Raw genomic sequence first — 26,974 nt, 5'->3', positions numbered from 1 at the left:
CCTATTTCAAAGGGCAAACTTTTTTCACTACCAATTCCTTTCAACATCATTTTTTTAAGCTTACAATACTATATTTCCTTCATGTTCCTTTACTTTAGTATAAAGTGGGGGGGCCAACCAGCCTTTCTAAGAACATTTTCAATAATAAAAGTATTGTTGGCAAAAAAGTGGGGGGGGGGGGGCCCCTTGCCTGGTGCTAATAATTTCCCCACTGCTCAAAGGTCGAAGTGCCAATAAAATAGTGTGACCCCTTTTGAGTTAATTTCTCAAACAAACTTTTTGACCGAACTATGCAGTATTTATGATTTTACATTGGACACAAGTTCCCAAAAGCAAAGCATGGTCACTTCGATTTGTTTTCTATATTTTGGTTATCAGCAACTTTATAAAAAATATTTTGATGAGACTTTCACAAAATAACTTTTATATTGTGTAATTATGCACTTCCTACTTAACTTTATATACATGTATATATGTTGATCGGACACTTATTTTAGCTATTTTCATATTAATTAAAAATGGAATTTGCCATTTTACACAGTGGGAGGGGGGTTATCATTCTGTGACCTCACTGTATACTTCTAGTATTGTAGTGGTACTTTTTCCCGCTTTCGCGAAAGGAGGGGACACGAAATCTCATTCGTCTGACTGTCTGTCCCAAAAACTTAAACCTTAGTTCATAACCTTTGAACGAGAAGAGATAGATTTCACATGCACATTACCTGTGGCAAGGCCTTTTCAAGAACACTATAATTTTTTATCCATTGACCTTGACATTGGAGTTCGCCCTATTTTTAAAAGAACAAGATGTGTTTGTGAAACACTATGCGCCCGGCGGCAGCAAAGTTCAAAAAATATATTTTTAGCATATTGATCACAGTCAAGGTCACAAGGTCATTGACCGTTTGTCATTTGAAAGAACTTAATCAGTGGAGTTAATTTATCTTGATTTTTATTTAAAAAGCTATTTTTAGCATATAAAATAATTCCATGGTGTCATTTGAAAGAACTTAATCAGTGGAGTATGCATCCCAAATATGATTTTTTTGGTTCAAAAGTTATGGCAAAAAGTGTAAAAAGCTATTTTTAGCATATTGGTCACAGTCAAGGTCAAAAGGTCATTGACCATGGTGTCATTTGAAAGAACTTAATCAGTGGAGTATGCATCCCAAATATGAAGATCCTATCTCCTATGGTTCAAAAGTTATGGCAAAAAGTGTAAAAAGCTATTTTTAGCATATAGGTCACAGTCAAGGTCCCAAGATCATTGACCTTGTTGTCAACTGAAAGGGCTTTATTAGTGGAGTATGCATCCCAAACATGAAGTATTTTAAAAAGTATACAAACAGTGGAAAAAGCTATTTTTAGCATATAGGTCACAGTCAAGGTCACAAGGTCATTGACCTTGATGTCATTGAAAGGACTTTGTTAGTGGAGTATGCATACCAAATATGAAGTCTCTATCTCTTATTGTTCAAAAGTTATGGCCAAGGTTAAAGTTGACAACAGACAAACAGACAAACAGATAAACAGACAAACAGACAGGACAAAAACAATATACGCCCGGGATCTATCGATCCGGGCGCATAAAAATTAACATTAATTGAATTTGGCCATTACTTTTGAAAGAGCGTTTATCATACACATGTATATTACCTGTGATAAGGCCTTTCTAAATATACTATGATTTTTACCCTGTGACCTAGACCTTGAAGTTTGACCTACTTTTCAAATATGTTAACTTTCCTCATAAATTCGGTTGACAAGATATTTAATCCCTTGACCTTTGTGTTTGATTTTATTTTTTAAAAATTTGTGATTTCTTTTTCATATTATAGGGGGTTCATATTTGACATAATACGCTATAAATAATGGTATCCCATCCACTAAAACACCAAAAGCGGGGGACCAAAATTCTTTGAATGTTGCTTGTCACTGTTTTCCAGCGCATTGGTACATATTATTAAGATCAGCATATATTTTTCAAGATATAAAGACTACACTGCAAACAGCATATTTTCCATTATTCTTAGGTAATACTTTTTTACTGTTTATATCCTACTTTTTTTTAATTGCTTATAACCTATAGTATCATTTTCTGCTACTTCACACATATTCATCTTTTCGGATTTGTTTTCTTTATTTTCATTAAATATGTTTCATCAGAAAATTTATTTATACATAGATACATGTATTTCTGTGAGTAATGTTTTTTTTCCTCATATTTTTTTTTTAATTGCACTTACATGTAAAACCTGATATTCTTTTTTTTTTACAGGTTCTTGTGGACAGGAACCCCCCTCGATATTCTACCCCGAAAAACTCCCAAAATAATCGCTTATCCCCCCTTCCATACCCCACCTTACATTATTTATAGTGGGTTTTTTTGTAGGGCGATTATTTTTGGGGGTTACGATTTTTTCCCATGGTAAACATGATGAATACTTGTAATAATATTTGCGAAAAAAATGTCCAAAAAAGCCCTGGGGTTGAATATCGGGGGGGGGGGGTGTCCACAAGTACCTGTGTCTATTTTATGCATAAAATATATAGCACATTGAATCTGCACTATAATAAGGGTCACACTTTAAATCTTATCAGTCGAATTGTTTTCAAGTAACCATGATAAAATTTCGCAATTTATCTGCCAATAACACGTTCTATCCATCCAGAAAAAATTATAAAGATACATTAATTTCTTTAAAAGATATGAGCTCAGTCTACGAAATTTTGGGACAACCCTCGTATATTAAGAAACAAATAATAAAGTGGCCATTAATATGCCAGGTGTTTGTGTCCAAATATCCTATTTCACTTGCTTTCATTAAATATGTTTATACATCTTACTAGAAAATTACAAATAAAAATAATAAAATTTTAAAAAGCTGAATGGAAATTGCAGTGTAAGAATAGAGACAAAATAAAATGTATTTCCAAATGATTGTCATCACCAAGATCCATAACTGGAATGGGGGAAGGGTTTTATATTAAAATTAAATATCACATTGATTTTGATACGGTGCCAGATTATTTTCTGGAAGAGGATACCTCCCAGATGTCAACTCCATAGAGACCCCACCCCGGACATCCTTGAATTAAAATGTTGAATTGTACATCGGTTATTTATGTGTTTCAGAACTCTGTGAGTTAATTTTTTTTAAACAAAATTAAAAGGAATTGTTTTGTGATTTTAAAATGCTTCACTCTTTTTTTCTGTATCTCATTTTATTCTCAGTTCTTCAACTTTTTGAAAAAGAGTTTACATACGTTGAGTGATTAAAACAGTCTTCTTTTTAATAGATCAGTTAGAAAGACGGAAAATTCCAAATTGTGGATCCCTTAATCTGTACATGTACAAACATATTTTGTAAAGGTAAATTATGAATGTTCAGATACCCAAATTATTTATGATGGTATGTTTATGATTAACTTGTTTGAAAAAATGAATGTACAAAGAAGAATTTTTATTTTATAAAATTGCCATAACATTAATGATTAAAACATAGATCCAGGTACATTAAATCAATGGCACTATGCTGCCAAATCGACCCCCAGTCAAGCAGGTACTTGCAGTAACCGCGCATGCGTCACCCACTGACCCTATTTAGCTTCTTCAATATTTTTGTTTGTGTCCAAATTTCCCAAAATACATTCATACATTTGCCCTGGACAAAATACAAAAGTCATTTCTACGCGTCTGCATTGCAATGTTTAACAAAACTGAAAGGTATAAAATCATAAACGATTTTTGTTATTTATAAAAAGGATTGCACTAATAGCATAAAAAGCTGCTGTTCGAGGGTTAAAAATGTACTTTACGATTTTTGTCAAATTAATGCCTGTTTCAATCAAAAGTGAAAACTTTTTAAAATGATAATTTACATTCTTAATATGTGGTAATCCATTTTTTTTCAAATAAAAGGATATTGTTTAATTTCATAAAGGAATTATGTAGAAACCCTTTTGGCAATACCGACGAGTATTTTCTTTCTTAAATAAAAGTACACACATAAAAATATTTTTTATGTTTAAAAATCAAAAGGCTGAGTTTATATGCTTGATCTTTAGACCAAAACAGTAAATAAATATACTAATGATAAAAAATGAACTTCCAGTACCTGGAAAAAAAGGTGTGGGATTTTCTCCAAACTTAATGACTAAAATTAGATAACGTTTCGCGGTGATATTGTTTGGGAAATAAAACACATTCATATCATTTTGAAATGTCCTAACATGTCTAAAATATATTAATCGAAATAAAACAAAATGGAATTTTGGGGAACATTCCTTCCTTTTTTCGCTTTTTAGCCAAACCAACAAGGGAAGTAACATATTCGCTTCCTGTTCGATGACCTAACAATGTTTAAGCTTGAAACATAATGGAACGGTAAATGTATACAAGAAGTCAAACAGGGCTGACAAAAACAGTAGGTCACAATGTGAATTGATGATTGGAATTGTTGTGTAAATCGGCTAGAAAGCAAAATGGACAGTTTAATACTGCTATTTTGTGTTGAAATATAAACAACATGGCCGCCGCGATGGCGACATTTCTTTGAAATTAATATTTTCATGGTAACGATTCATGATTTATTTTTGAATGGATAGGAGCACTAAACAAATGTATCTTCAAATTGCATTATTTATAACTGCATCGTTGGAATTGTTTGTATTTGTTAATTCATTCAACAATGGAAGCGGTCGAGAAAGTTGCCGAATCTCAGCCTGTTCAGGAACCAACAAGTAAAAATGGGTCAACGGAAAAAAGCGAGAAAGAGCCTAATTTGGAGGTAAAAACGCTCCAAGAAAGTAAATCACAGGAAAATGGTGCACACGTGAATAACGCAAAATCACCAAGATGTGATATTAATGAGGGTAAAATGGAGGTTACTGATACCTCAGCAGATTCATCTGCTGTGGAAACTGTGGACAAACCAAGATCACACCAGAACGGTCCTACGGAGAAAGGGAAACACCGGGACTTAACTCCTCACACTGAAAACCCACCAAAAACTGAAATACAGGTAACAAAGTCAGAGAAATGTGTCCCTAAAACTAAAAGTGAAGTTCAGCCAGTGAAAAGTGAAAGCTCAAATTTAGTGTCTTCTAACAATGGAAATGTGACAACATGTGGACCTTTTATGAGTAGCATTGATGCTGTTATAAACTCTGTTGCTCATAATATACCACCTGATGAACCTAGTGATCTTGATACAAATGAAAGTGCTAAAACTTCTGTAAGTGATTCTCATACTGTGCAAAATTATGATCATCCAACTCACTACATGCATCAGACAAATCCGAAACATGTTACACAAACAAACTATGGTGCACGGACAGTGAATCAACCATACAACCCACAAATGTACCCACATTTGAAGGGTCAAACTCCAACCAGTGCAAACTATGGGGTATCTAACAATCCTCTTCTTGCTAGTGCTTCTGAACAGCTAAGTAGTTTAGTAAAATCTCATGTTATGGATTCTGGTGAACATGCACCAAATGATCAACAGTTGTCAGGGCATCATCCAGGGATTAGACCTGAGATGCATCCAAATGCTCCATCTACATCAATGTATAATCACCAGCCAATGTACAGACCAATGTATGACCCCAACAGTGGCATGCCAATGCATCCACCAGGCCCAGGGAACATGCATCAGCAGGGGGCACCTGCTGCTCATATAAGGCCACACAATGAAATCCCAAGTAGCCAAGACACCAAACAGCCAAGAATTCCACAGAAAGCAGGAGCAAGGAGGCAACAGAGGCCAAGTCAGGCCCAGCAAGAAATACCCCAGGGAATGAGGCCACGCATGATGCCTGATCAGTTCAACAGGGGTATGCGCCCCATGCAAATGTTTGATCCTAGATTGATGTCCACTTATTTTAGCCCTGAGAACATCAGGATGCTGCAAATGCGTTACCCTGATCCTCGCATGATGCCTCCACAATTACTTCAACAAATGCAAGTATTTGCTAGAATGCATCAAGCACAGCAGGCACAACAGCAGGCCCAGCAGCAACAACAACAGGCAGTCAGAGGTGCACATCCTCCCTCCCAACCAACAAGTGTGTCTGTGACTCCTGGGTTACCACAACATCCTCAAGGCATACCTCCCCAGTCTCAAGCCAGTACAATACCTAGTCAACAGATGAGTGTTGAAGGCTCTCAACCAGCTAATTCAAATACAGTGAAAAACCCTCATCATCCATTTCCCCCTCATCCAGGACAAGCTTACCCACATGGTCCATTGTCTCAGCATCCACTGGAATCTGGTAAACAGGGGCTGAATTCTCAAGCTCAAGAAGCCCCTGTTTCACGCAGCCATTTAGTGGACATAAATTCTACTGTTACAAATGGTACAGAGATTCAGAACCAATCAGGAATACAAACGGCACTAGCATCAACATCTGCCCCGCATTTACCAAGTGATGCCCTGAATCGCCCTTCCTCTGCTGGTAGACCCCCATCAGCTGGAAGACCACCCTCTGCTGGGAGGCCACCCTCGGTAGGAAGACCATCGTCAGCCAATCGACCTCCTTCAGTGGGACGGCCTATGTCTACAGAACCTCCCTTAAATCGGCCCCCATCCGTCGGTCGTCCCTCATCAAGAAATAGTCGTCCACCATCTGCTGACCTATCAAGTAGACCTCCATCAGTGGGTCAAAGTCCATCCACTCCACAATCAGAGGCTTCACTAGGAACCACTGTATCCTCAGCTAGCTTTGTTCAAGAACCAGCATTTTCTACTTCAGGTATATATGATAAAAGAATGACAAATATTTTTTGAAATGAATTAAATGTTAAAAAAAAAAAGATTAAGCATAGAAAAAAAATTGTAGTTTAAAATTTTTTCAGATAAAATCATTGTAACTTATCAGATGGTTTGTACATTGCAGATAAAATCTCACTTCCTTCAACCAGTACAACACAACCCTTCCAATCGGAATCTTCAGCCAGTATGCAGTCTTTAACAACCTCATCTAGTCAACCATCACATGCAGTGTCAAGTGCAGTCACACAAACACCTTACACTGAGGAAACCTCTCGAGAGGGGGCCTCAGAGGGGGAACAGCAGAAAACTACACAGAAGCGATTAGCTGCACCTCCCCACTCTTCCGCCACATCATCTGCTGCTCCTAGCATGCCTCCTCCATTTGGACCTCCCACATCTATGGCAACTTTACCACAGGGTTATGTGCAGACCCCATTTGGCATGCTTCCTCACCACTCTCCCGGAATGACCCAAGGAGGTGTGCCTTTCTCAGGGATGGGTGGGCATAGAATGATGCCTCCACACATGCGGATGCCTGGATTTCCAGGTCAAGGGTTCCCAATGCCACCCCACATGCAGAGACTACCCCCTCCCCATGGAGGACCACTGTCTCCAAACTCTATGCAAGCCATGGCTTCTTTAGCTCAAAGAATGCAGGTTCCACCTGTCAGTGGTCAAAACGTCAGACCAGGGATGCCCCCTGGCCAGCCTGGGATGGGTCCACGAGGCATAAATCCAGCAGTGCCTCCAGCTTCTATGGATGGAGCTCAGGCATATGATTTTTACAGAATGCCATTTGCTATGGGTCCCCAACAGAGGCCTCCTAGTGGTCCGAGTGCTGAACATCCCCCCAGAGGGCCCAGACCCAAAGGGCCACGTCCACCTCGTCCGATGCCACCCCCTCACATGTCTCTTAATATGCCACATAACTCAGAGCATGGAATGGTCTCCCCAGGCCAAGGAATGATGCCAGGTCAACTGCCACCTGATCCTAGCATGCCAAGTGTACATTCCCAGGTCCGTCCTCCAAGTATAGGAATCGGACCCCAGCCATCCCCTCATGACAGCTCTACACCTAGTCCCAAGATATCAGCAACACCTCCAACCAATGTAGATCCAGCGCTTTTGGATGAAATGATTCAGAATACTCATGTTAAACAAGAACCAACAGATTCTTGTATGAAAACAGGTATGAAATGATAGTATAAAAACCATTATTATTAGCATTTTTATTTCCAGTTATTATATTTTTTTTAATATCTAAAATACATGTATGGTATGTGTTCTAGAAATGACCCAAGAGGAACAAAATGCATTACTGAAAAAACTTCTTGGAAAGAAAGGACAAGCAGGACGACCTGAGGTTTGTAGAATGAGTTTCTTGACCAGTTTATTGAGAGAACTTTTGGTCCTATTAAGAACAAGTTTAATAATCAATGTACATTTTGGTATTATAGGAATCAGAGGATGGAGTTGCGTTAACCCCAGAGCAGAGAAAACAACTGGAGCTTATAGAGAACATGCCATTGGTGATGGAGCAAGAGGCCAAGACACCGGAGGAAAAGGAAAGATTACTAGGTCAGTAGGTCAATATGCAGTAGTGCATATGGATGATAAAATATAGCATTTACCGTATTTGGGGAAATATAATACGCACTTTTTTCCTAAAATAAATTTCTGTGAGAAAGGGATGCGTATTTTACATCACAATGGGATTTTGATAAGTTTTTCTTTCAGGTAAAACACGGCTATCATACGTACATACCGTAGTATTACCTAGAGACATATGCAATTTCTTTTGTTTATCGCCATATTTTAAACTTCGGAAAGTTATTGTTGGAAGATATGCTTGTTAAAAATGTCACTTTCATAATCTTTTGATGCTAAAACAACATGAAAAAGCAAGTTAAAAGTAATTTGAGCTGCATATTGATTGTCTCCGAGTAGGCCGCCATTAATGATGTTATTTTTAGACGTTCACTCATGCCTATGCCACGTGCTTCCGTAATGATAGTGCACATGCACCTTATCTGCCAGACAAAGTAATAAGTCATTTTTTAATGAAATACAATAAAATAAAAATTTATTTTAGGTTTTAAATAACTCAATGAAAATCTGCTGCAGCATAAACACCCCTCCATACGCCCCAGTGAAAGGAAGCCAATGTTGTGACACACGTGCGCTGGTCAAATGATAATTACCTATCAACACCCCTCCAGGCAATTAATTGTCTACCAACTCCAAAGCAATGTTTTTACAGTTAGAGACTGATTATTTACTGTCCTGTTAATTGCTTTGATTATTTTCTTTGTTAAAAATTGGGGGTCGGTTTATGACCTTTCGTATGTGTGAGCATGTGTTGATTACGACACATTAAACAATTAAACACTTGTTAAATGTAATTTTACCTTATCTTATACATATCGGCCTCTTGTTTAAATAATTGAGAGTTGACAAATGAAATATGAATTATGCTAAAACTTAAGTGTTATCATTTATTCGTGCTCTTTAGAAAATCAGATAGCCGCGAAGATTCAGAAGAGGAAAATCGTAGTCTTCTTAATGGAATAAATACTTTGATGTTTCAATTTCGTGTCCTGTTAAAGGATTGTAACATAATTTTCAGCATGATTACCTAGAACCAAAATTAAATATGAAAACTGTTAAAATTTTCAACAATATCTCTTGCTTTGTTGAAATAAAATTATTTCATCTAAGAATATGGCGACGCATAATTTCAAAATCACCGTAACTATGCTTAAAAAAATTCTGTCTACTTTTACGCAACATTATCTTGTGCTATGTTGAAATAAATGAATAAATAATTTTCTTTAGATTGCCGCGTTATGGAATGTCAGGATTAAGAGCAAGTTATAAAGTGTGTATTTTAAAAAAAAGTGTGTTCAGTAAATTTTTGACACTTAGTCCTCGCGCCGATTTTCGTAACAAATTACCGCGATTTTCATGGTTCAGAACATCGCTTGGTAAATTTTTCTGTTGTGTATAATACATCCGAACTGCGTTTTTTTCCCCAGTTTCAGACTCAAAAAGGGGGGTGCATATTTTACACCAATGCGTATTATACTGGGCCAAATACTGTACATGATTTATGAATACTGTTATATAATCTAAATTGTGGAAGGAGGAAAGAGAACTGTTTTGAAATTAATATTCATGAATTGCCAATTCTAATAGAACTGAAGAAGCAGGCATATGAACAGAGAAGAAAGGAGTATGAACTTCTACGAAAGCAGAAACGTAAGCAACAGACAGCAGAAAGCAAGAAGAGGAAAAGGAAAGAGAAGGAGGCTGAGGCAGCAGCAGCCATGATGATGGATCCCAATCAAGCAATGCCCCCTGGCCCCCCAGCGAAGAAGCGACCCCGTAAAAAGAAGGCAGAGTCCCTGGAGGAAGATCTGGACGCCAAAGCAAGCCACTTCCTGCAGATGCTGGGGACACTTCCACCAGTAGCTCTGCAGGAACCAAAAGTGGGCAATTTCTTTTCCGTCTTACAAGTTCCTGGAAGTCCAAATGTTCTCACAGGTAAATGCTAATGAATTGTTTTGCCACTTTTAGTAAATGTGCTGCAGGTAATGGTATTACTCTGGTTAATATGCTTGGATAATTGTACAATTTTGACTTTTTTGCAGGGGATAACTGTTTGAAAGGAAATTTTGGAAATAGTTATCTTGAGGGTGTAGCTGACTTTTATGGAAATACTCTGTTGCATGGATTACCTCCCCTTGGATCCTTTGTCAGGATGCCCAAACCACGAGATATAGAGTCCAGAAGACAGTTCATTAGAGCTGGGCAGGATGAAGGCGGCCAAGGTACTTGTGAAGGCTTATTAGAATATTGATTTTGTAATCAAGAATTAATGATGGGCTAAGTACCTACTCGGATAAAGAAGGTTGAAATCTAATGAAGATATAAAGGTTTTCTACTTAAAGGCTGGGTTTGATTGATATTTGTTACATTCTTTTCAAATTTTCTTCAAGGGCATAATAATGACAACTTTCAATATGAAATTTATTTTAAAAAATGTTTTGAATAAAATAGAAATTGGCACTGCTTTGCCTTGAATGTGCTTTAACAAGAATATATGGCTAATACATGTATTGAAATGTCCAATTCCAGAATCCCATGCTGAACCACAGCGATACCAGCTGAATCCTGACAGATTCCCAGTAACAGGCCCCCCATTAGGACTGCCTGGTCTGCCACCTTTCTTTGGCAGGGGAGAGAAGCCTGCCGTGCCATCCCTACCTTCTTCACCACGGATAGAACCAAGATTGGAGTACTTAAAGTAAGTATTGTCATCACCTCTTTATGGCTGGAAATTGGATGTACTTTTAGGACTATATTAAAGGGATTTTATTTATCAGTATATACAAAAGCATTGATCAGAAGTGGTAGAAGTAATTGACATAAGCATTGAAACACCTAGAATATTGAAATGTTGTGTAGCTTAAAATTATATTATTTGCTCAATATATGAGGAGTAAATTAACAAATGTGTACATTTATTTTTTCAGGGGAGGTGACAGTCCCTGTACAGTGGTTTCTTCCTCCTCTCCAGAGCATGAATTTGGTGAACTAGATGAAGAATTCCCCATGTTAAAACCCATAGAGCCCCCCTCTGCTGCTGATGACAGGTCTTCCCCATTGGTCCCCATCTTACAACCAGTCGCAATTAAATCTGTGCCATCAAAGCCCAAAGAAGAGCCACCAACGGAGGTCAAGACTGAACCCATAGAAAAACCCAAAGCCGTCACCGATTCTGATATAGCAGAGAAGAAATTGACCCTAACTGAAAAGCATGAGAACGGCAAACTGCCACCTAATCTATCAGCTTTAACTAGACCTTTCCAGAATGCAAATCTGAATCAAGACATTTCTGTAACTCTGACCCTGTCAGCCAATGCTGCTGATGACATTGGGGGAGTTTTGTCACAGATTGCAGAATTGTTGAAAATTGCAGTTCCACCTTCTTATGAAGTGGGCAGTCGAAGTCCCTCTCCAGAACAAGGAAAAATCAATTCAAAACGTAAGATTACCTAACATGCTAAACATGTTTAATTACAGTTATACATATGCAGAATATATCTCATTGTTAACCATATATTTAGTGTCTTATTTATGAAATGGTTTTGCAGATTTGGAAGACAAAGTTAATGTTCAGCATCTCATCAAAACCAAGGCTAAGTTTTGTAGACTATGCGACTGCTATGTATATGACTCAGGATTTAGAAAGCGAAAGTGTGATATACCATTCCTGGCAAAGGAAGACTACTTCAGTATCAAGGTAAAGGAATAAAATTTCATTTGCTTACAGTAAAGTGATAAAAAGAATTAGAGGTATATTTTTGCTTGTTTGCTTTTACATGAATTGTGTATAACATTTTAATAGCTTGGATAAAGCACTTTTTTTTAAAACCTTGTATTAAAATGTAAGTAATGCTGTTTTTCAGGACTTTGATGATGAAGAAGTGACGTTTTGTACAGAGAAATGCTACACTAAGTTTGCCACTGTTTATCAGGAGATAAACAAACCCCCTCCTGAGGACCCATTAAGAAACTTCAGTCTCTCAAAGCATCACTCCTCAGACTTCAGTCCCAGAAGCATGGGTAGTCACACCCCCACCACCCCAACAAAGAGTGACTCCACCCTCACCCTCACCCCCACCACACCTAATTCTGCAGGAGCAGTGACCCCAGTTCAGCCAAGTCCCCCCATCAGGCCACGAATGGAGGATAAAACGGGCAAAAAGCATCGGCGGACTGCCAGCATTGATGCTCAGCCTCCAAAGGTATTCACAATGTTTCACAATTATTAGTGTTACATATCTTCCAGTGTTATTATATAGGCAGTGCCTGCAATATCTGTTTAAATTAAATCTTCCAGCAGTATCATTTAGTAAGTCATTTTGAAATGAGAATTGTTGAAAACTAGTCTCATTACTTTATGTATGTTTTTAGCCTCTGGTGAAGAAGCACAAGAATGTGAGGTACAGACGCTGGGAGCCTTCATTTACAGATTCACTTCCCCATGAACCAGGCGTCCCAGATAAAGAAATACAAAATGTAAGTAGCAGTGTCTTAAGTAGCAAAAGTACTCTCTTGCAGCTGACCTAAACTTTGTGTATCAGGACAAGTAAATGATTCTGAGAAAATCATTGGTTGAATGGTTGTTGTATATATACATGTTATGTTATTTGTTTCAGCTGTGGAAAGCCCTGGGAACAATCATTGTGCCAAAATCTTTGCCTGAGGACACCAGGAAATGTGTTTTCTGTCAGCAGCACGGAGACGGAGAAACGGATGGGCCTGGCAGGTTAGTTATTATCATGTACTGTTCAGTGTGGACCATTCTTCTTTGATTTCTTAGGTTACCTTTACATACAAATTTACATCCCTACAAAAATTTATTTTGTAAACATTTTGATTTCATTAATCTACCATGTAAACATGTAACCCATAAACTTAGTCTCCATGAACTAGTGAAATTTCGCTAGCCCACAAACTTTGAACCCTCATGAATCTACAGTATACTACATATAGCCTCTGATTATAATCAGTTAACTTATTGAAAGTATTCAGAATTGAGGATATGATAACACCAAGAAATGTGTCTCAGTCTTGTACATGTATCTGTATTTTAGATTGCTGAATATGGACATTGATAACTATGCCCATCTTAACTGTGCTCTGTGGTCCTCGGAAGTGTACGAGACACTGAATGGCGCCTTAATGAACGTTGATCTGGCTTACAAGCGTGGGCTAAAAATAGAATGTACTGCCTGTGGCATCAAAGGGGCCACTGTGGGTTGCTTTAACAATCGTTGTCCAAAGTATTATCATCTTGGTTGTGCTAAAAAAGTGGGATGCATGTTCTTTCAAGATAAGGTATGTATCCAAGTAATAGCTGTGTACTTATAGCAGATTATTTATTCAAGTTGTTGTCACATTTCAATTCAGAGATAGACAGGAAAACGGGAAATTGTTTTCTATTGCAAAATTCTGAAAATCTTCAATCTATAAAATCTTTATACCAGTAATCAATATTGCAGTTTCCTCTAAATATTTATGTGTAGTAAGAGTCTGATCTCTGAGAAAATAGTGCTGAATTTGTGTATTGAGCATTGGGCTTCTGTATTTGTAGACAATCCTGTGTCCTTCCCATGCAGCTAAACAAGGAGCTGAAAATGTCCTGGAGTCCTTGTCTGTCTTTAGAAGAGTCTACATCAATAGGAGTGAGGATAAACAAGTGGCAAAGTAAGGGGCCTAAAAAATAATTTTAAAAAATCTTTTAGTGAGAAACATGTACATGTATGTGTTTTAGAGACTGTATGTATGGACTTTGGAGTATATACATGTAAATACTCAGTTGTTTGATATGCACAGCTTTCTGTGAATGCTAATCTGAATGGGTAGGGTACAGTTATAGTTTATCTTTTTATTGTAGTATGGTGCATGGACAAGAGGAGGGTCAGTATATCCTTAGGATTGGATCCCTGACATTACACAGTGTGGGTCAACTCCTACCTCATCAGCTGCAGACCGGAAAATTCCACACCAGGGACTGCATTTATCCTGTAAGTCTAATTCCTGGACTGTTAGTTACATCAGTTATGGAGGGGAAAAATCATGAGGAATCTCTAAGCTGACAATGCCTCAAAGCACTAGATGATTGATCTACCAGAACAATTAATTTGCGACTTTTGCTTTTCTAAGTGTTTTGTGTATACATGTACATGTATATGAGTATAAAACTTCATTTTAACAAATTTTCAATGTTCTCATCTCAGGTGGGGTTCAAATCTAGTCGATATTATTGGAGCATGAAGCGATTATACAAGAGATGTCGGTATGTGTGCAGCATTGTGGAGACTGATGGACACCCTGGCTTTGTGATCAGAATCGTGGAACCTGGGCAGGAGGATGTGGTCCTACAAGATGTGTCACCAAAAGCTGTATGGAACAAAATTCTGGAGCCATTAGATAAACTCCGACGGAATGCAGATCTGGTGAAGATATTCCCATCCTTTACAAGTGGGGAGGAACTGTTTGGTCTGACAGAGCAGGCTATTGTCAGAGTTCTTGAATCGGTAGGCTATTTCTATTTTAAGATGTGGCCATTTTCTCTCTCTGTATTAATTGATATCCCTGTAAATGAAGTGTTCACTATTTTTCAAAATGTTATTTCTTTGACAGCTTCCTGGAACAGATCTGCTCACAAATTATAATTTTAAGTTTCCCCGCTCCCTGAGGATTGAAATGCCTCTGACTATCAACCCCACTGGGTGTGCTCGCACGGAGCCAAAACTAAGGACTCATTTCAGAAAGTGAGTACTCTTAGTAATGAAACACTAAATAATTCCAAAGGAAATGTAAATCATATACAATTTTATCTGCTAAAATTTCACAATATCCACTAGAAGCTACTTTTATTTGAGAATAGCTTATAACCTTAAGGTTTTGGTGTTTTTATATGAATTTTGAAAATGTTTTAGGCCCCACACCCTCCAGTCGGCCAACACCTCGCGGTCCCTCCCTCAGACTGTGACGGGGGTCTCGGGAGACATCAACTCACCATACATGAAGCAGTTTGTTCACTCCAAGTCTGCCCAGTACAGGAAGTTAAAGACGGAGTGGAGGACAAATGTCTATCTCGGCCGATCCAGAATTCAGGTACATTTAACTAAAGGGAATTAACAATATACTGTATGCTGGGAAATTTTTGCCCCCATTTTATTTCTACCCCTTCGACCTAACCTCGATTAAGCAAATTTAAAACAGGGTGAAATTTTAAAAAAAGTGCAGTATAATGTCTTAAACAAAAGTGTGACTGGGCGAATTTAAGACGGGGCAAAATTGTTTGCAAGATTAAAAGGGCAAAAAATAAGAAATGAGATGGTTTCAATATTACATTAGTATTTTGCCTTTTTGTATTATAGTATTTGTGATAAAATTAAGATAATGTTTTGGTATTTCAGGGTCTGGGTTTATTTGCTGCTCATGACTTGGAGAAGCACACAATGGTGATAGAATATATAGGGTACCTCATCAGGAATGAGGTGGCCAACAGGAAAGAGATTTCATATGAGGAGCAGGTAAGCTTTTGTAAAGGAAAATTCAGAGTGTCTACATTTATTTTCCTTTAATTTTTAAGTAATTGAATTTGAATTTTAGATGCTGTAATAAATTTTTGATGAGTAAAAAGTTAAAGATTTGCACATTTCTTATTATAATATTGAAATTGATTTTGACAGAATCGTGGTGTGTACATGTTTCGTATTGACAATGACACAGTTGTGGATGCCACAATGGCAGGAGGACCTGCTCGCTACATCAATCACTCATGTAATCCAAACTGTGTGGCAGAGGTTGTACCATTTGATAAGGAGAGCAAAATCATTATCATCACCAACAGACGTATCCCAACAGGGGAAGAGGTAAAATTGGGGGAAGACTTCAAGTGAAGTTGATGGATAATTATTCGGAGAGAAAGATATTCTAAACAGTTTTACTATGGATATCATGTCATTTAATTCTTTGATTATAAATTGGATTTTTAGCTCCTCTAACTGGAAAGGGAGATATTGTACAAGCATAATTTTGGCACAGATGTCAGAAATAATCTTCATTTACATCATTTCATAAAAGATGTGTCAAAACCAGGACTACATTGGGGATGTTGAGATAAATGTTTTTGTTTTATCAATAACTAAAAATTCTTAAAAAGTTTGATTTTTATGAAGTGTTTTCTTGTTTTCAGCTGACTTACGATTACAAGTTTGACTTTGAGGATGAGCAGCACAAGATCCCATGTTGTTGTGGAGCTCCCAACTGTAGAAAGTGGATGAACTGAAAACAAGCTTTCGTGAGGGTATAGTGCTGTGATCTCAAATACTCTTGTCAAACAAACCCTCGGTCAGGTACTGTCACTCTCTGAAGTGAGACAGGGTCATGTGACAGAGAAGTGAGTGGTTGTCTGTGTATAGGATAGATAGCACTGTTGGCCGCAAAAACAATAGGCTAGGATTCAGCCATGTACGACATATGATTCAGCCATGTATGACAAATAAGGAGACCCAGTGTGATATGAATAATCTTACTGATGTTCTGTGATGAATTTGTAGTCAGTCTCCCTGGTTGGAACTCTGGTGATTCTACAGAGATTGGTTGGACTCCAGCGGAGACCTGCGGAACTATTTGTGGATTTTTTGATAAGTGTGTTGTGTGGAATGTGTATATTATTTATACATATTGCTGGTAAATCGAGGAGGTATTCCTCAAGTGTGTGTGATATTTTTTTTCACAGGAATGTTGAAGAGTGCAATTGATTTTTTTTATATAAATATTATATATAATATTATTCATCAAATTAAATCAGTTTTGTTTTTGTATGATGCTAATAGTATTATAAATTTGTACAAATGAATATTCCAATATCCCTTATGCAAGTTGTGTAAACAAAACTGATTGATTACCAAACAGCTTTTTTTTATCCTTTGATGTGGTTTCACTTTGATTCATGTTAGTGATACATGTATGTTGTTTAGATTTGTGAAATATCTCTCTCATATGTTACAAGACTCAGATTTTTTTTAATGCTTAGTATTAACCAAGCATAATAAAGAGTGGGTCAGTGTGAATCAAAAATCAGTCAACAGAAATGAATGTTTCAGTCTGTGAAATAACGCACATGATATGTAGAAAAATAAAGAAAATCACTGTACAAATTTAAAGCACGGTTAGGCATTGGAATTTGGATTGTACTGTACTTTGTAATTTTTTAGCACGTTTAGGTATGGAGACTGATTTTGGATTGTACTGTAATTATGGACTACCTCAGGAAGTTGACATTTTGTATAATACATCATAATGGAAATCCCAAACTTTCAGAAAGTGCTGTTTTTGCCTGTGTTTTATTTTCATCTGTAAAAAAAAAAATCATCAATTTTTTTTCTTTGTGAGTTATGGCTGCTGGAGTCATATGCTGACAAGAATTTTAAAAAAACAAACAGGAGAGTGTTCTAATCACAGCTCTGCATTCCACGAGGAGCGATACATGGGTCAGGCTACTCTTACTGGATATTCTTCTGTGGTCAGTGTCGAAAAAAGTTGTGTGTCAGTGACGACGTATGTGGCCTTCTAACGATCTCACCAGCACTAGGCAGCATGGCTGTTATATGTAAATTGTATGTAAATTCAGTGTATCGACATGTGAGTTAATAATTTGAAGAATTATAAATTAAATCATGCATATATATTATTTCAAAACCAATATTCAGTACTATTTTTTTTCTTTGTTGATTAGTGATCAGTTACTCAATTCATTTGCCATTATATACATATACAAGTATATATACAGCCATCATATTTGCATATTTAATAGAAAAAAAGTAGTTGACAATTATATATTAGCTTTTTCTTGTGTACATTTGTGATCTTTGATAGACTTTTCACTTATGGTCTTGTTGAGTAATTTAACTGTGGCTCCTTTTTATTACTTATACTTCATGTTTTCTTCATATACCAATGTTTTCTTCCCTAGTTGGTTTTGTTTTAGCCTTTGTTGATTTGTGTAGAAGTTCTATAGAATTTGTAGTGGACAGCTTGACCGCTGATCTTTATTTTTTTGTCCAGCTGCAGCATAGCCCTTCACTTCTGACTTAATCTCTAGTTCATTGTATTCATCCCCAGCAACAAACTGAGAGAGGTCGACCGCACAGATCTGAACGATAGTCTATTTATTGTTAAAGGGATTTCCCAGGTTATTTATAGACACTCTTGCAAAATTCATTGAAAGATCATCTTTTTTACAAATTATTTATAATGAGACGATATACACGTAATTCAATGGATTCTTTATATTTTGAATGATATTTGCAAATTAAAAATTATCCGTTTTTACTAAAAGAAAATTGGTGATTGTACATTTTTTGGCTTGGTGTGTTTGTCTGTCTGTGTTTGTTGTTACTGGTCAGAGATTATATTGTACAGATTTTTTTCGTCGTAGCGTACTGTCTTATCTATACAGAGTAGTCTATCTTGTTATATTTGTTATACATAGATTATATAGATGTGTTAACAGATTGGCCAACATCTACAAATTCTTAACATCAAATTGTTCCGTACCATCTATAAAATGAAATAAATTCAGTCCTAGTAATGTGATGATTTCCCTTCACCATTATATTTTAAATTTTGTCATGTACAGATACAGGTGTAAAAATACAGTATAACTAGAGAAAATGAATTTTCAATTTATGATTTTACATATTTATTACTCTTTCTAAAGGAGAAAATTTTAGGATATTAACAGTCTTGTATGTGTCATTTTCTTCCATGTTTTCAGGCTACGCTGTTTTTACCTTAGATGTTTATTAATGCTAAGTTTGTTAGATGAAGGCTGCTGTATTGTTTTATTTATATATTTACCATTCATTTCTCACACATTCTGTATGTACATTAATTCATCATTCTCCATGTAGACCTGGGAAGAGGAAGGGAAGACAACTTATGTCGTTTCGTCTGATTTAATCTATACAGCAATAATACAAGTTTTATACGGGAAGAATGACACATGTTTTGTGCAAATATAGAATTGTCATGAAGGCTTCATTTTGTTGGCTTTTTTATTCTAGAGGAACTAAATGGATGTTAAAAGTCCAGCAGATTTGAGAATACATGCATGTGTTTGAAAGTAGAGTAAAGCTACTGCAATAGAGTGGACATCAAACCAGTCAGATTATGAATCTAATATATGGAAATAATAGTACCGTATATACAGGAACTTTCTGCTCCTTTTGCCACACTCTCAGGTGGGCAAATTGGGACAAATTTGAGAAGATGGAAAAAATTCTTAAATAGAACTATGACTAGGAGAATACTAAATGGGCCAACATTGTCGGCTAGTGTGAAAGAATGAAAAATAACATGGGGCAATAATATACTGATGCCCTGATCACATGGAGAGTTTAATTCGAATCAAACGTAAAGTTACTGCGAATTAGCTTCGCTTAGCGCTCACACGGAGAATTTAATGCGAATTAGTTTACTGCGCATTAAATTACTTCGCATTGGCTCCGTCTGAACGCTAAGCGAAGCTAATTCGAATTAAATTTTGAGGCATGCGTAATGGCAAAATTAGGTCAAATGCCACATGTCTGTGGTCAGCTTGAAGTATTTGTGCCATTTTTGAGAGAAAAACTAAGGAAAATTGTGTTAATCACTAATATGTGTGTACAGACACGGTAACATTATGTCAAATGCATCTGCTCTTGCATAAGGTGACGTGATTTGAAAATGATGTCATAATAGCCTTACTGGCCGTAGAAGTAGAATTTTAATTCGCATTAGTTTACTTCGCATTAGCTGTCGTGTGAACACAATTTACTTCGCATTAGTTTGATTTGCATTAATTTACTACGCATTAATCTACTGCGAATTAAATTCGTCGTGTGAACAGGGCAGGAAATTAACATGTCTTGGTAAAATGGGAATTTAATGCCCTGTTCACACGGAGAGTTTAATTCGAATTAAACGTAAGTTTACTGCGAATTAGCTTCGCTTAGTGTTCACACGGAGAATTTAATGCGAATTAGTTTACTTCACATTAGTTTACTGCGCATTAAATTACTTCGCATTAGTTTTGTGTGAACGCTAAGTGAAGCTAATTCGAATTAAATTTTGAGGCATGCGTAATGGCAAAATTAAGTCAAATGCGTCATGTCGGTGGTCAGCTATTAGTTCTTGTGCTGTTTTTAAGTAAAAAACTAAGAAAAAATGTGTTAATCACTAAAATATGTCTCCAGACAATGTGACATTATGTCAAATGCATCTGCTTATGCATAAGGTGACGTGATTTGCAAATGACGTCATAATAGCCTACCTCACGCCTGACTGTCGAATTAAAATTTTAATTCGAATTAGTTTACTTCGCATTAGCTGTCGTGTGAACGCAATTTAATTCGCATTAGTTTGATTCGCATTAGTTTACTTCGCATTAATTTACTGCGAATTAAACTTGTCGTGTGAACAGGGCATAAGTAAGAATCGGCATTGAAAGTGCAACAGATTGCAGAGGTTTAAGATTAGTTTTTACTGTACAAATGCCTGCATATAATGGAAGGTAATAAATTAGTAAAAGGAGAACATAAATTCAAAAGCAATACTTTGCCATTATCAGAAGTTCCCTATAGTCATTTTTTTTCTTCAAAGAACAAGGTATGGTTTCCTTACAAATCTTGCCCTGTGATTTTCTAAAAGATGAATCTGGTGTGAAAGATGAAAACTTAAGCTAAGCTTTCTGAATCATTGAAATTCCATGCAGCAAAAGCATACAAATAATTTTTCTCACGTGTTTTTAAGTGCTACTCAGGTTGGGGGGAAACGTCAATTCCGCTATAATAGTGGTATTTCACTATTATAGTGAAATTACGCATATTTCCCGTCGTGGATACCTTCAATTTCACCCGATACCATGCAAGGCGTTTGAACCGCACGTCATGGTGGGTATTACAATGAACAAAAACTGTCATGCTTGCATGTTTTGAATTTTAATAAATTTTCTACCGTTGCGTTTGAAAATTCGAGCACTCTTTTTTTAACGGAAGTTGCATTTTTAACATAGCAACCGATGATTGCAGGGATATATAAGCCTGTTTGAATCTCACTTATTGCTCATTAATGTGCACAAATTAATGTTTGTTACAATTGTCAACTTAAACTGGAAAGGGTTTATTGAATTAAACAAGAAAAAGATTATTTCTGTCTGCATGGTTACGGGTATGGAGCCCCGTTATGGTAAACGGAAAGACCCATAATAGCAAACATGAAAAAAGAGTGTATTGATAAACTCGATATCTTTTCTCTTAACAAAATCAATTGATAATAAATAATCCAAAAATTACATATATAAACGATCTCAGAAAATATATCTAATTTTAAATATCGGCTGGTTAATTGTTTATTTCAGAAAAAAAGACTCAATTTATTTCGATGTCGGTAATATTTAACAAGAGTATCTGTAACCTTATTTTAAGACATGTTCAAATAATTATGATTCAACAATCTTTTTAACTCCGCACAAAAGTATCTTATTTAACATTTCATGGTTATGCACTTAGGCAAAGATGATTAAATTTTAAAATTTGAGAGAAATAGCTATAGTTTTTTTTCTTGTTATTTAAAAAAATATTCATATCTAATTATATTCATATGAAATGAAAGTATATAGCAAAAAAATCACACTAAAAGTATTAATTTTTCAGACTTTTAGATTTATGCTATTAATTGTATTATTGTTTAAACTACGAGAAAATTCCAAATAACAAATCATCACTGCTCAGCATAAGAAGTGTCTAAAATATCTTCGACTCAATTCATATTTTCCACAATTAAAAATTGATGTAAAACATCAAATTAGCCGCAAACAATTTAGCATTTGAAAAAGTACTTTCACAATTCTGAAAGCATATCCATGCAATGGAAGTGCAAGATATTTAAGGAATGACTCTAATTCTTGGCCATATTATCGAGTATAATCTGGTTTGGGTCAGTTTACGCTTTATAATCCGCGAAGCGGATTATAAAAAAGCGTAAACTGACCCAAACCAGATTATACTCGATAATATGGCCAAGAATTAAAGTCATTCCTTATAATTTAATTTTAAAATAATTAAACAACTTTTGATGTAACATTGTATTGCTTTTTATAAGTTCAAATTTACCGCGCAATAATACAACCGTAGTAACGGAAGTGATTTGAAGCGAGGGGAGGTAATAACTGATACATAGATCTTGCAGCCATGATGTTTGTTTACATGAGGTAAGAACGAGTAATTGTTTAAAGTTGAAGGTACATTTATTAAATCTGGAATTTTCCATGGATTCCGAGGACTGGAAATGAGGGGATTGCATGGATATGATGATTAAGCTGGTCGTCAAGGGGGTGTGTCCCCATACCAAACCAGATTATACAAAATGTTATGCGTTCCTTTTTGGAAATCAACCAATGAGAGGCGAGAATACAAAAAAATTAAATTATTCAAAGCTGAAGTAGAATCTTGAGAAGCGTATATTTTCATTTACAATCAATTCTTTTATCATAGACTTCATAGGCGTCAGAACCTGAGGGTGCTAGGGGAGCCTAGATTTCTTGCAAGGATAGACATTTTCTTTGTATTGAAAATTGGGGTTTATCTTTTTTGTTGGTTTAACCCACCAACCCCCCCCCCCACTTTCAATTAGCCGCCCTTTCAATTTGCTTTAGACTCCTATGGACTTTATTACATCGATGAATATATATCTGATGAGCAAATGCATTAAAATATGTGTATCCGTACTTATTTAAAAAAAAGTATTTGTATTGCTTTGAAGACAGTCTGAAAAAAAATGACCGAACTACGTGCACCCTGGATCTTGATCATGCACGTGATAATTCCTATGTTTTTTTTTTTGCAAAATAGGCTATGCTGCAAGGCACTGTGCAAAATGTGGAAACGAAATTATTCTTGTATCATTGGCAGCATTCGCAGCTATAACAAAATAATTTTTACGAGATAAAGAGTTTTTGATTTTTTATTAACCATGCACTTTATGCACCACGTCATTATGATGCGACCGGAAAATCGAAATTTCCTTTTATATATATGTAATACCTTTTGTAAACTCTTTTGACGAGTATATAGTCAAAAATTATCAAATAACTTGATGAGAAATGACAATGAAATTGAAACATTATAACAATAATATTTTAAATTTTACTGATGATTTTCTACATGTTATCAATGAAGAATTATTATACTAAACTTTTACAAAAATAACTTTCCATTTCCCATGTTCACTATTTAACAACCATGTACAAAAAGATCGGCTGCAGCAGCGGTCGATAATAATGGGTCTTTCCGTTTACCATAACGGGGCTCCATACCCGTAACCATGCAGACAGAAATAATCTTTTTCTTGTTTAATTCAATAAACCCTTTCCAGTTTAAGTTGACAGTTGTAACAAACATTAATTTGTGCACATTAATGAGCAATAAGTGAGATTCAAACAGGCTTATATATCCCTGCAATCATCGGTTGCTATGTTAAAAATGCAACTTCCGTTAAAAAAAGAGTGCTCGCATTTTCAAACGCAACGGTAGAAAATTTATTAAAATTCAAAACATGCAAGCATGACAGTTTTTGTTCATTGTAATACCCACCATGACGTGCGGTTCAAACGCCTTGCATGGTATCGGGTGAAATTGAGGGTATCCACGACGGGAAATATAGCGTAATTTCACGATAATAGTGAAATACCACTATTATAGCGGAATTTACGTTTCCCCCCAACCTGCTAATTGTGACGTCTTAAAAGTGCATTTTCCTGTATTTTCTTTAAAAATTGCCGAAGACACCAATTTTCAATGGAATTTTCTTTCAGATAATATTGTCCATAGGCATCGCCCACAAAGATTTCGAGATATGTGATTTTTTATTGACTTTTGCACAACATATCAAAATATTAAAGTGGGCAATGGCTGTGGACACCATTTTCTAAAGGAAAATTACCCTTGAAATGGGCAATTTTGAGGCTTTTTCTGTTTATAATAGAGAAATTCATTACATTAATGATGTCATATTTAGAGAATGTTAATCCTTCATGCCATTTTCTTTCCTGATTTCTCAGTCATATACTTATCTAATATTTAAGCCAGTTTCAAAACTTTTTGATCATTTATATGGCACAATAAAGCTAAAATCACACCTTAAAGGTGCATATGCTGAATGTTGTTGCCCATAAGAAGAAAGTCCAGTTTGGGCATTTTATGTTCTTAAAAAGTTTTGAAATTGGCTTTAACATGAGTTGAGTAGATGAATATGGTAAATCATTGCAGAATATAGCATGAAGGAGGACTATTCTGGAAATAAGGCGTCATTAATTTGGTACATTTCTAAGTTTATCCAGAAAAGCCTCAAAATGACTCATTTCTGTGCTTATTTTCCTTTTAAAGAAAATAATGTCTGCAGCTGTCACCTAGTTCAATTTTTGGATATATTGTGTAAAATGTGTTGAAAAATCACATATCTCAATGTCTCAAAATCTTTGTGGGCGATGCAAGCACTGTGTGTTTTCTGAAAAAAAATTCCACTATACATGTACATGTAAATTGATGTCTTCTGCTATAGGAAAATGCACAAGTTAATGATGTCACTCAATTAACATTTAGATCATATTTAAAAAATGATTTGTATGTTTTTACTGTATGGAATTTCAATAACTCAGAAAGGATGAATTAGAATTTCTTGCTTCTATTCTAAAGTTTAGAAAATTACAGGGCCAGATTTATTGAAACTGTACCTTGTTCTTTAACATGACCCCAGTCTTTGACCGAAGGTCTCTATGGTCAAATGTACAATGTCAGAGCTATGTTTAGGTCACATAAAGCAGTAATTCTTAACACTTCTGTGGTGGTGAATCCTTTTCTCAAACAATACATATTAAGAAAAGATGTAGAAAGAAAAGATGTAGAAAGAACAAACATAGGTAATCAGAGATTACAGAGCTCACCTCAACGAATGTTGTCTTTAAGTAAGGCAAAGTCACACAATTAACCAACAAAAAGTATACATTCCAAAAATGAAAATATTTTTAAAAGCAATTTTGATCTGATACTTTGAAATAGACCTACATAAAAAATTTAAACTACTTCTTCTTCATGAAAATGTAATGAAAATCCAGCATCTGAAGCAAACTTGAGAGTTTTCATCTCTTAATGCAGCATTTGTGCAAGTTTGGGTTATACAATGTTATATAAGCCCTTTAGTTTTTGGTAATAGACCTGCATCCTTAGATGTATCATCCATGCAAGTTTGGTCAACATAGGGCTTATAGTTACTTGGAAATGAAACCTGCACCAAAAACTTTAACCTGTTCACTCAACCGGAAAATGTAGGTCAGATTCAGCATCCGAAGCAAGCCCGGTGTAGCATAATATTTTGATACCGCGATATATTGAACCCGGGTTCGAAATATCGCATAATATTTTGAACCCGGGTTCACTTTTTTGCTGCGATATATTGAACCCCCTTATAAAATATTGAACCCCTACCTTTTTCATTAAAGAGGTAGGGGTTCAAAATATTATGGCCATAATATACTGAGTCCCCCTGCCCATTTAATTTTACAGGAAGGGGGGTTCAAAAAATTATGGCCATAAAATATTGAGTCCCCCTGCCCATTTAATTTTACAGGGAGGGGGGTTCAAAATATTATGGCAATAAAATATCGAATCCCCATGTCCTTTAAATTGATGATGGAGGGGGTTCAAAATATTATGGCCATAAAATATTGAGCCCCTGCCCTTTAAATCTCAAAATATTATGGCCATAAAATATCATAAATTTAAGTGGGAGGGGGTTCAAAATATTATGGCCATAAAATATTGAACCCCCCTGCCCTTCTGATTTAAGAGGGAGTGGGGTTCAAAATATTATGGCCATAAAATATCATGTCCCCCTACCCTTTAAATTGATGAGGGAGGGGGTTCAAAATATTATGGCCATAAAATATTGAACCCCCTGCCCTTTTTAATTTTAGAGGGAGGGGGTTCAAAATATTATGGCCATAAAATATTGAACCCCCCTGCCCTTCTGATTTAAGAGGGAGGGGGTTCAAAATATTATGGCCATAAAATATTGAGTCCCCCTACCCTTTTAATTTATGTGGGAGGGGGTTCAAAATATTATGGCCATAAAATATCGAGTCCCCCTGCCCTTTTTAATTTTAGAGGGAGGGGGTTTAAAATATTATGGCCATAAAATATCGAGTCCCCCTGCCCTTTTTAATTTTAGAGGGAGGGGGTTTAAAATATTATGGCCATAAAATATATAGAAAATTTTAGAGGGAGGGGGTTTAAAATATTATGGCCATAATATTTTGAACCCCCCTTCCTTCAAAATAAAAAAGGGCAGGGGGTTCAATATTTTATGGCCATAATATTTTGAACCCCCTCCCTGTAAAATTAAATGGGCAGGGGACTCGATATTTTATGGCCATAATATTTTGAACCCCCTTCCTCTTAAATTTAAAGGGCAGGGGGACTCAATATTTTATGGCCATAATATTTTGAACCCCCTCCCTCATCAATTAAAAGGACAGGGGGACTCAATATTTTATGGCCATAATATTTTGAACC

General features: G+C 36.0%; 1 protein-coding gene across 1 annotated transcript; it reads left to right on the top strand.

Moving 5' to 3' along the window:
* The first annotated feature begins 4,321 nt into the window (after positions 1-4,321).
* Positions 4,322-19,407, top strand: LOC134259517 (histone-lysine N-methyltransferase 2D-like). The gene is made up of 21 exons (XM_062742103.1): positions 4,322-6,759; positions 6,904-7,968; positions 8,069-8,142; positions 8,237-8,357; positions 9,975-10,322; positions 10,430-10,609; positions 10,917-11,085; positions 11,315-11,826; positions 11,936-12,084; positions 12,251-12,589; positions 12,759-12,863; positions 13,004-13,113; positions 13,442-13,685; positions 13,942-14,054; positions 14,245-14,374; positions 14,588-14,887; positions 14,994-15,124; positions 15,293-15,470; positions 15,776-15,892; positions 16,052-16,234; positions 16,558-19,407. Exons 1-21 carry the CDS (start codon positions 4,692-4,694, stop codon positions 16,648-16,650), a joined length of 6,729 nt encoding a protein of 2,242 aa, XP_062598087.1. The 5' UTR covers positions 4,322-4,691; the 3' UTR covers positions 16,651-19,407.
* The last annotated feature ends 7,567 nt before the right edge of the window (positions 19,408-26,974 follow it).

Source organism: Saccostrea cucullata, unplaced genomic scaffold (assembly GCF_032062105.1).
Source record: "Saccostrea cucullata isolate Sc308-1 unplaced genomic scaffold, CSIRO_AGI_Scuc_v1 ctg573, whole genome shotgun sequence".
NCBI classification, from domain to species: domain Eukaryota; kingdom Metazoa; phylum Mollusca; class Bivalvia; order Ostreida; family Ostreidae; genus Saccostrea; species Saccostrea cuccullata.
This window is presented reverse-complemented; position numbering and strand designations above follow the sequence as displayed.

Coding starts and splice junctions, on each gene's coding strand:
- LOC134259517 (XM_062742103.1), top strand. CDS start 4,692: ATGGAAGCGGTCGAGAAAGTTGCCGAATCTCAGCCTGTTCAGGAACCA. Junction 13,114..13,441: donor GAAACGGATGGGCCTGGCAG/GTTAGTTATTAT, acceptor TCTGTATTTTAG/ATTGCTGAATATGGACATTG. Junction 16,235..16,557: donor GTATCCCAACAGGGGAAGAG/GTAAAATTGGGG, acceptor TCTTGTTTTCAG/CTGACTTACGATTACAAGTT.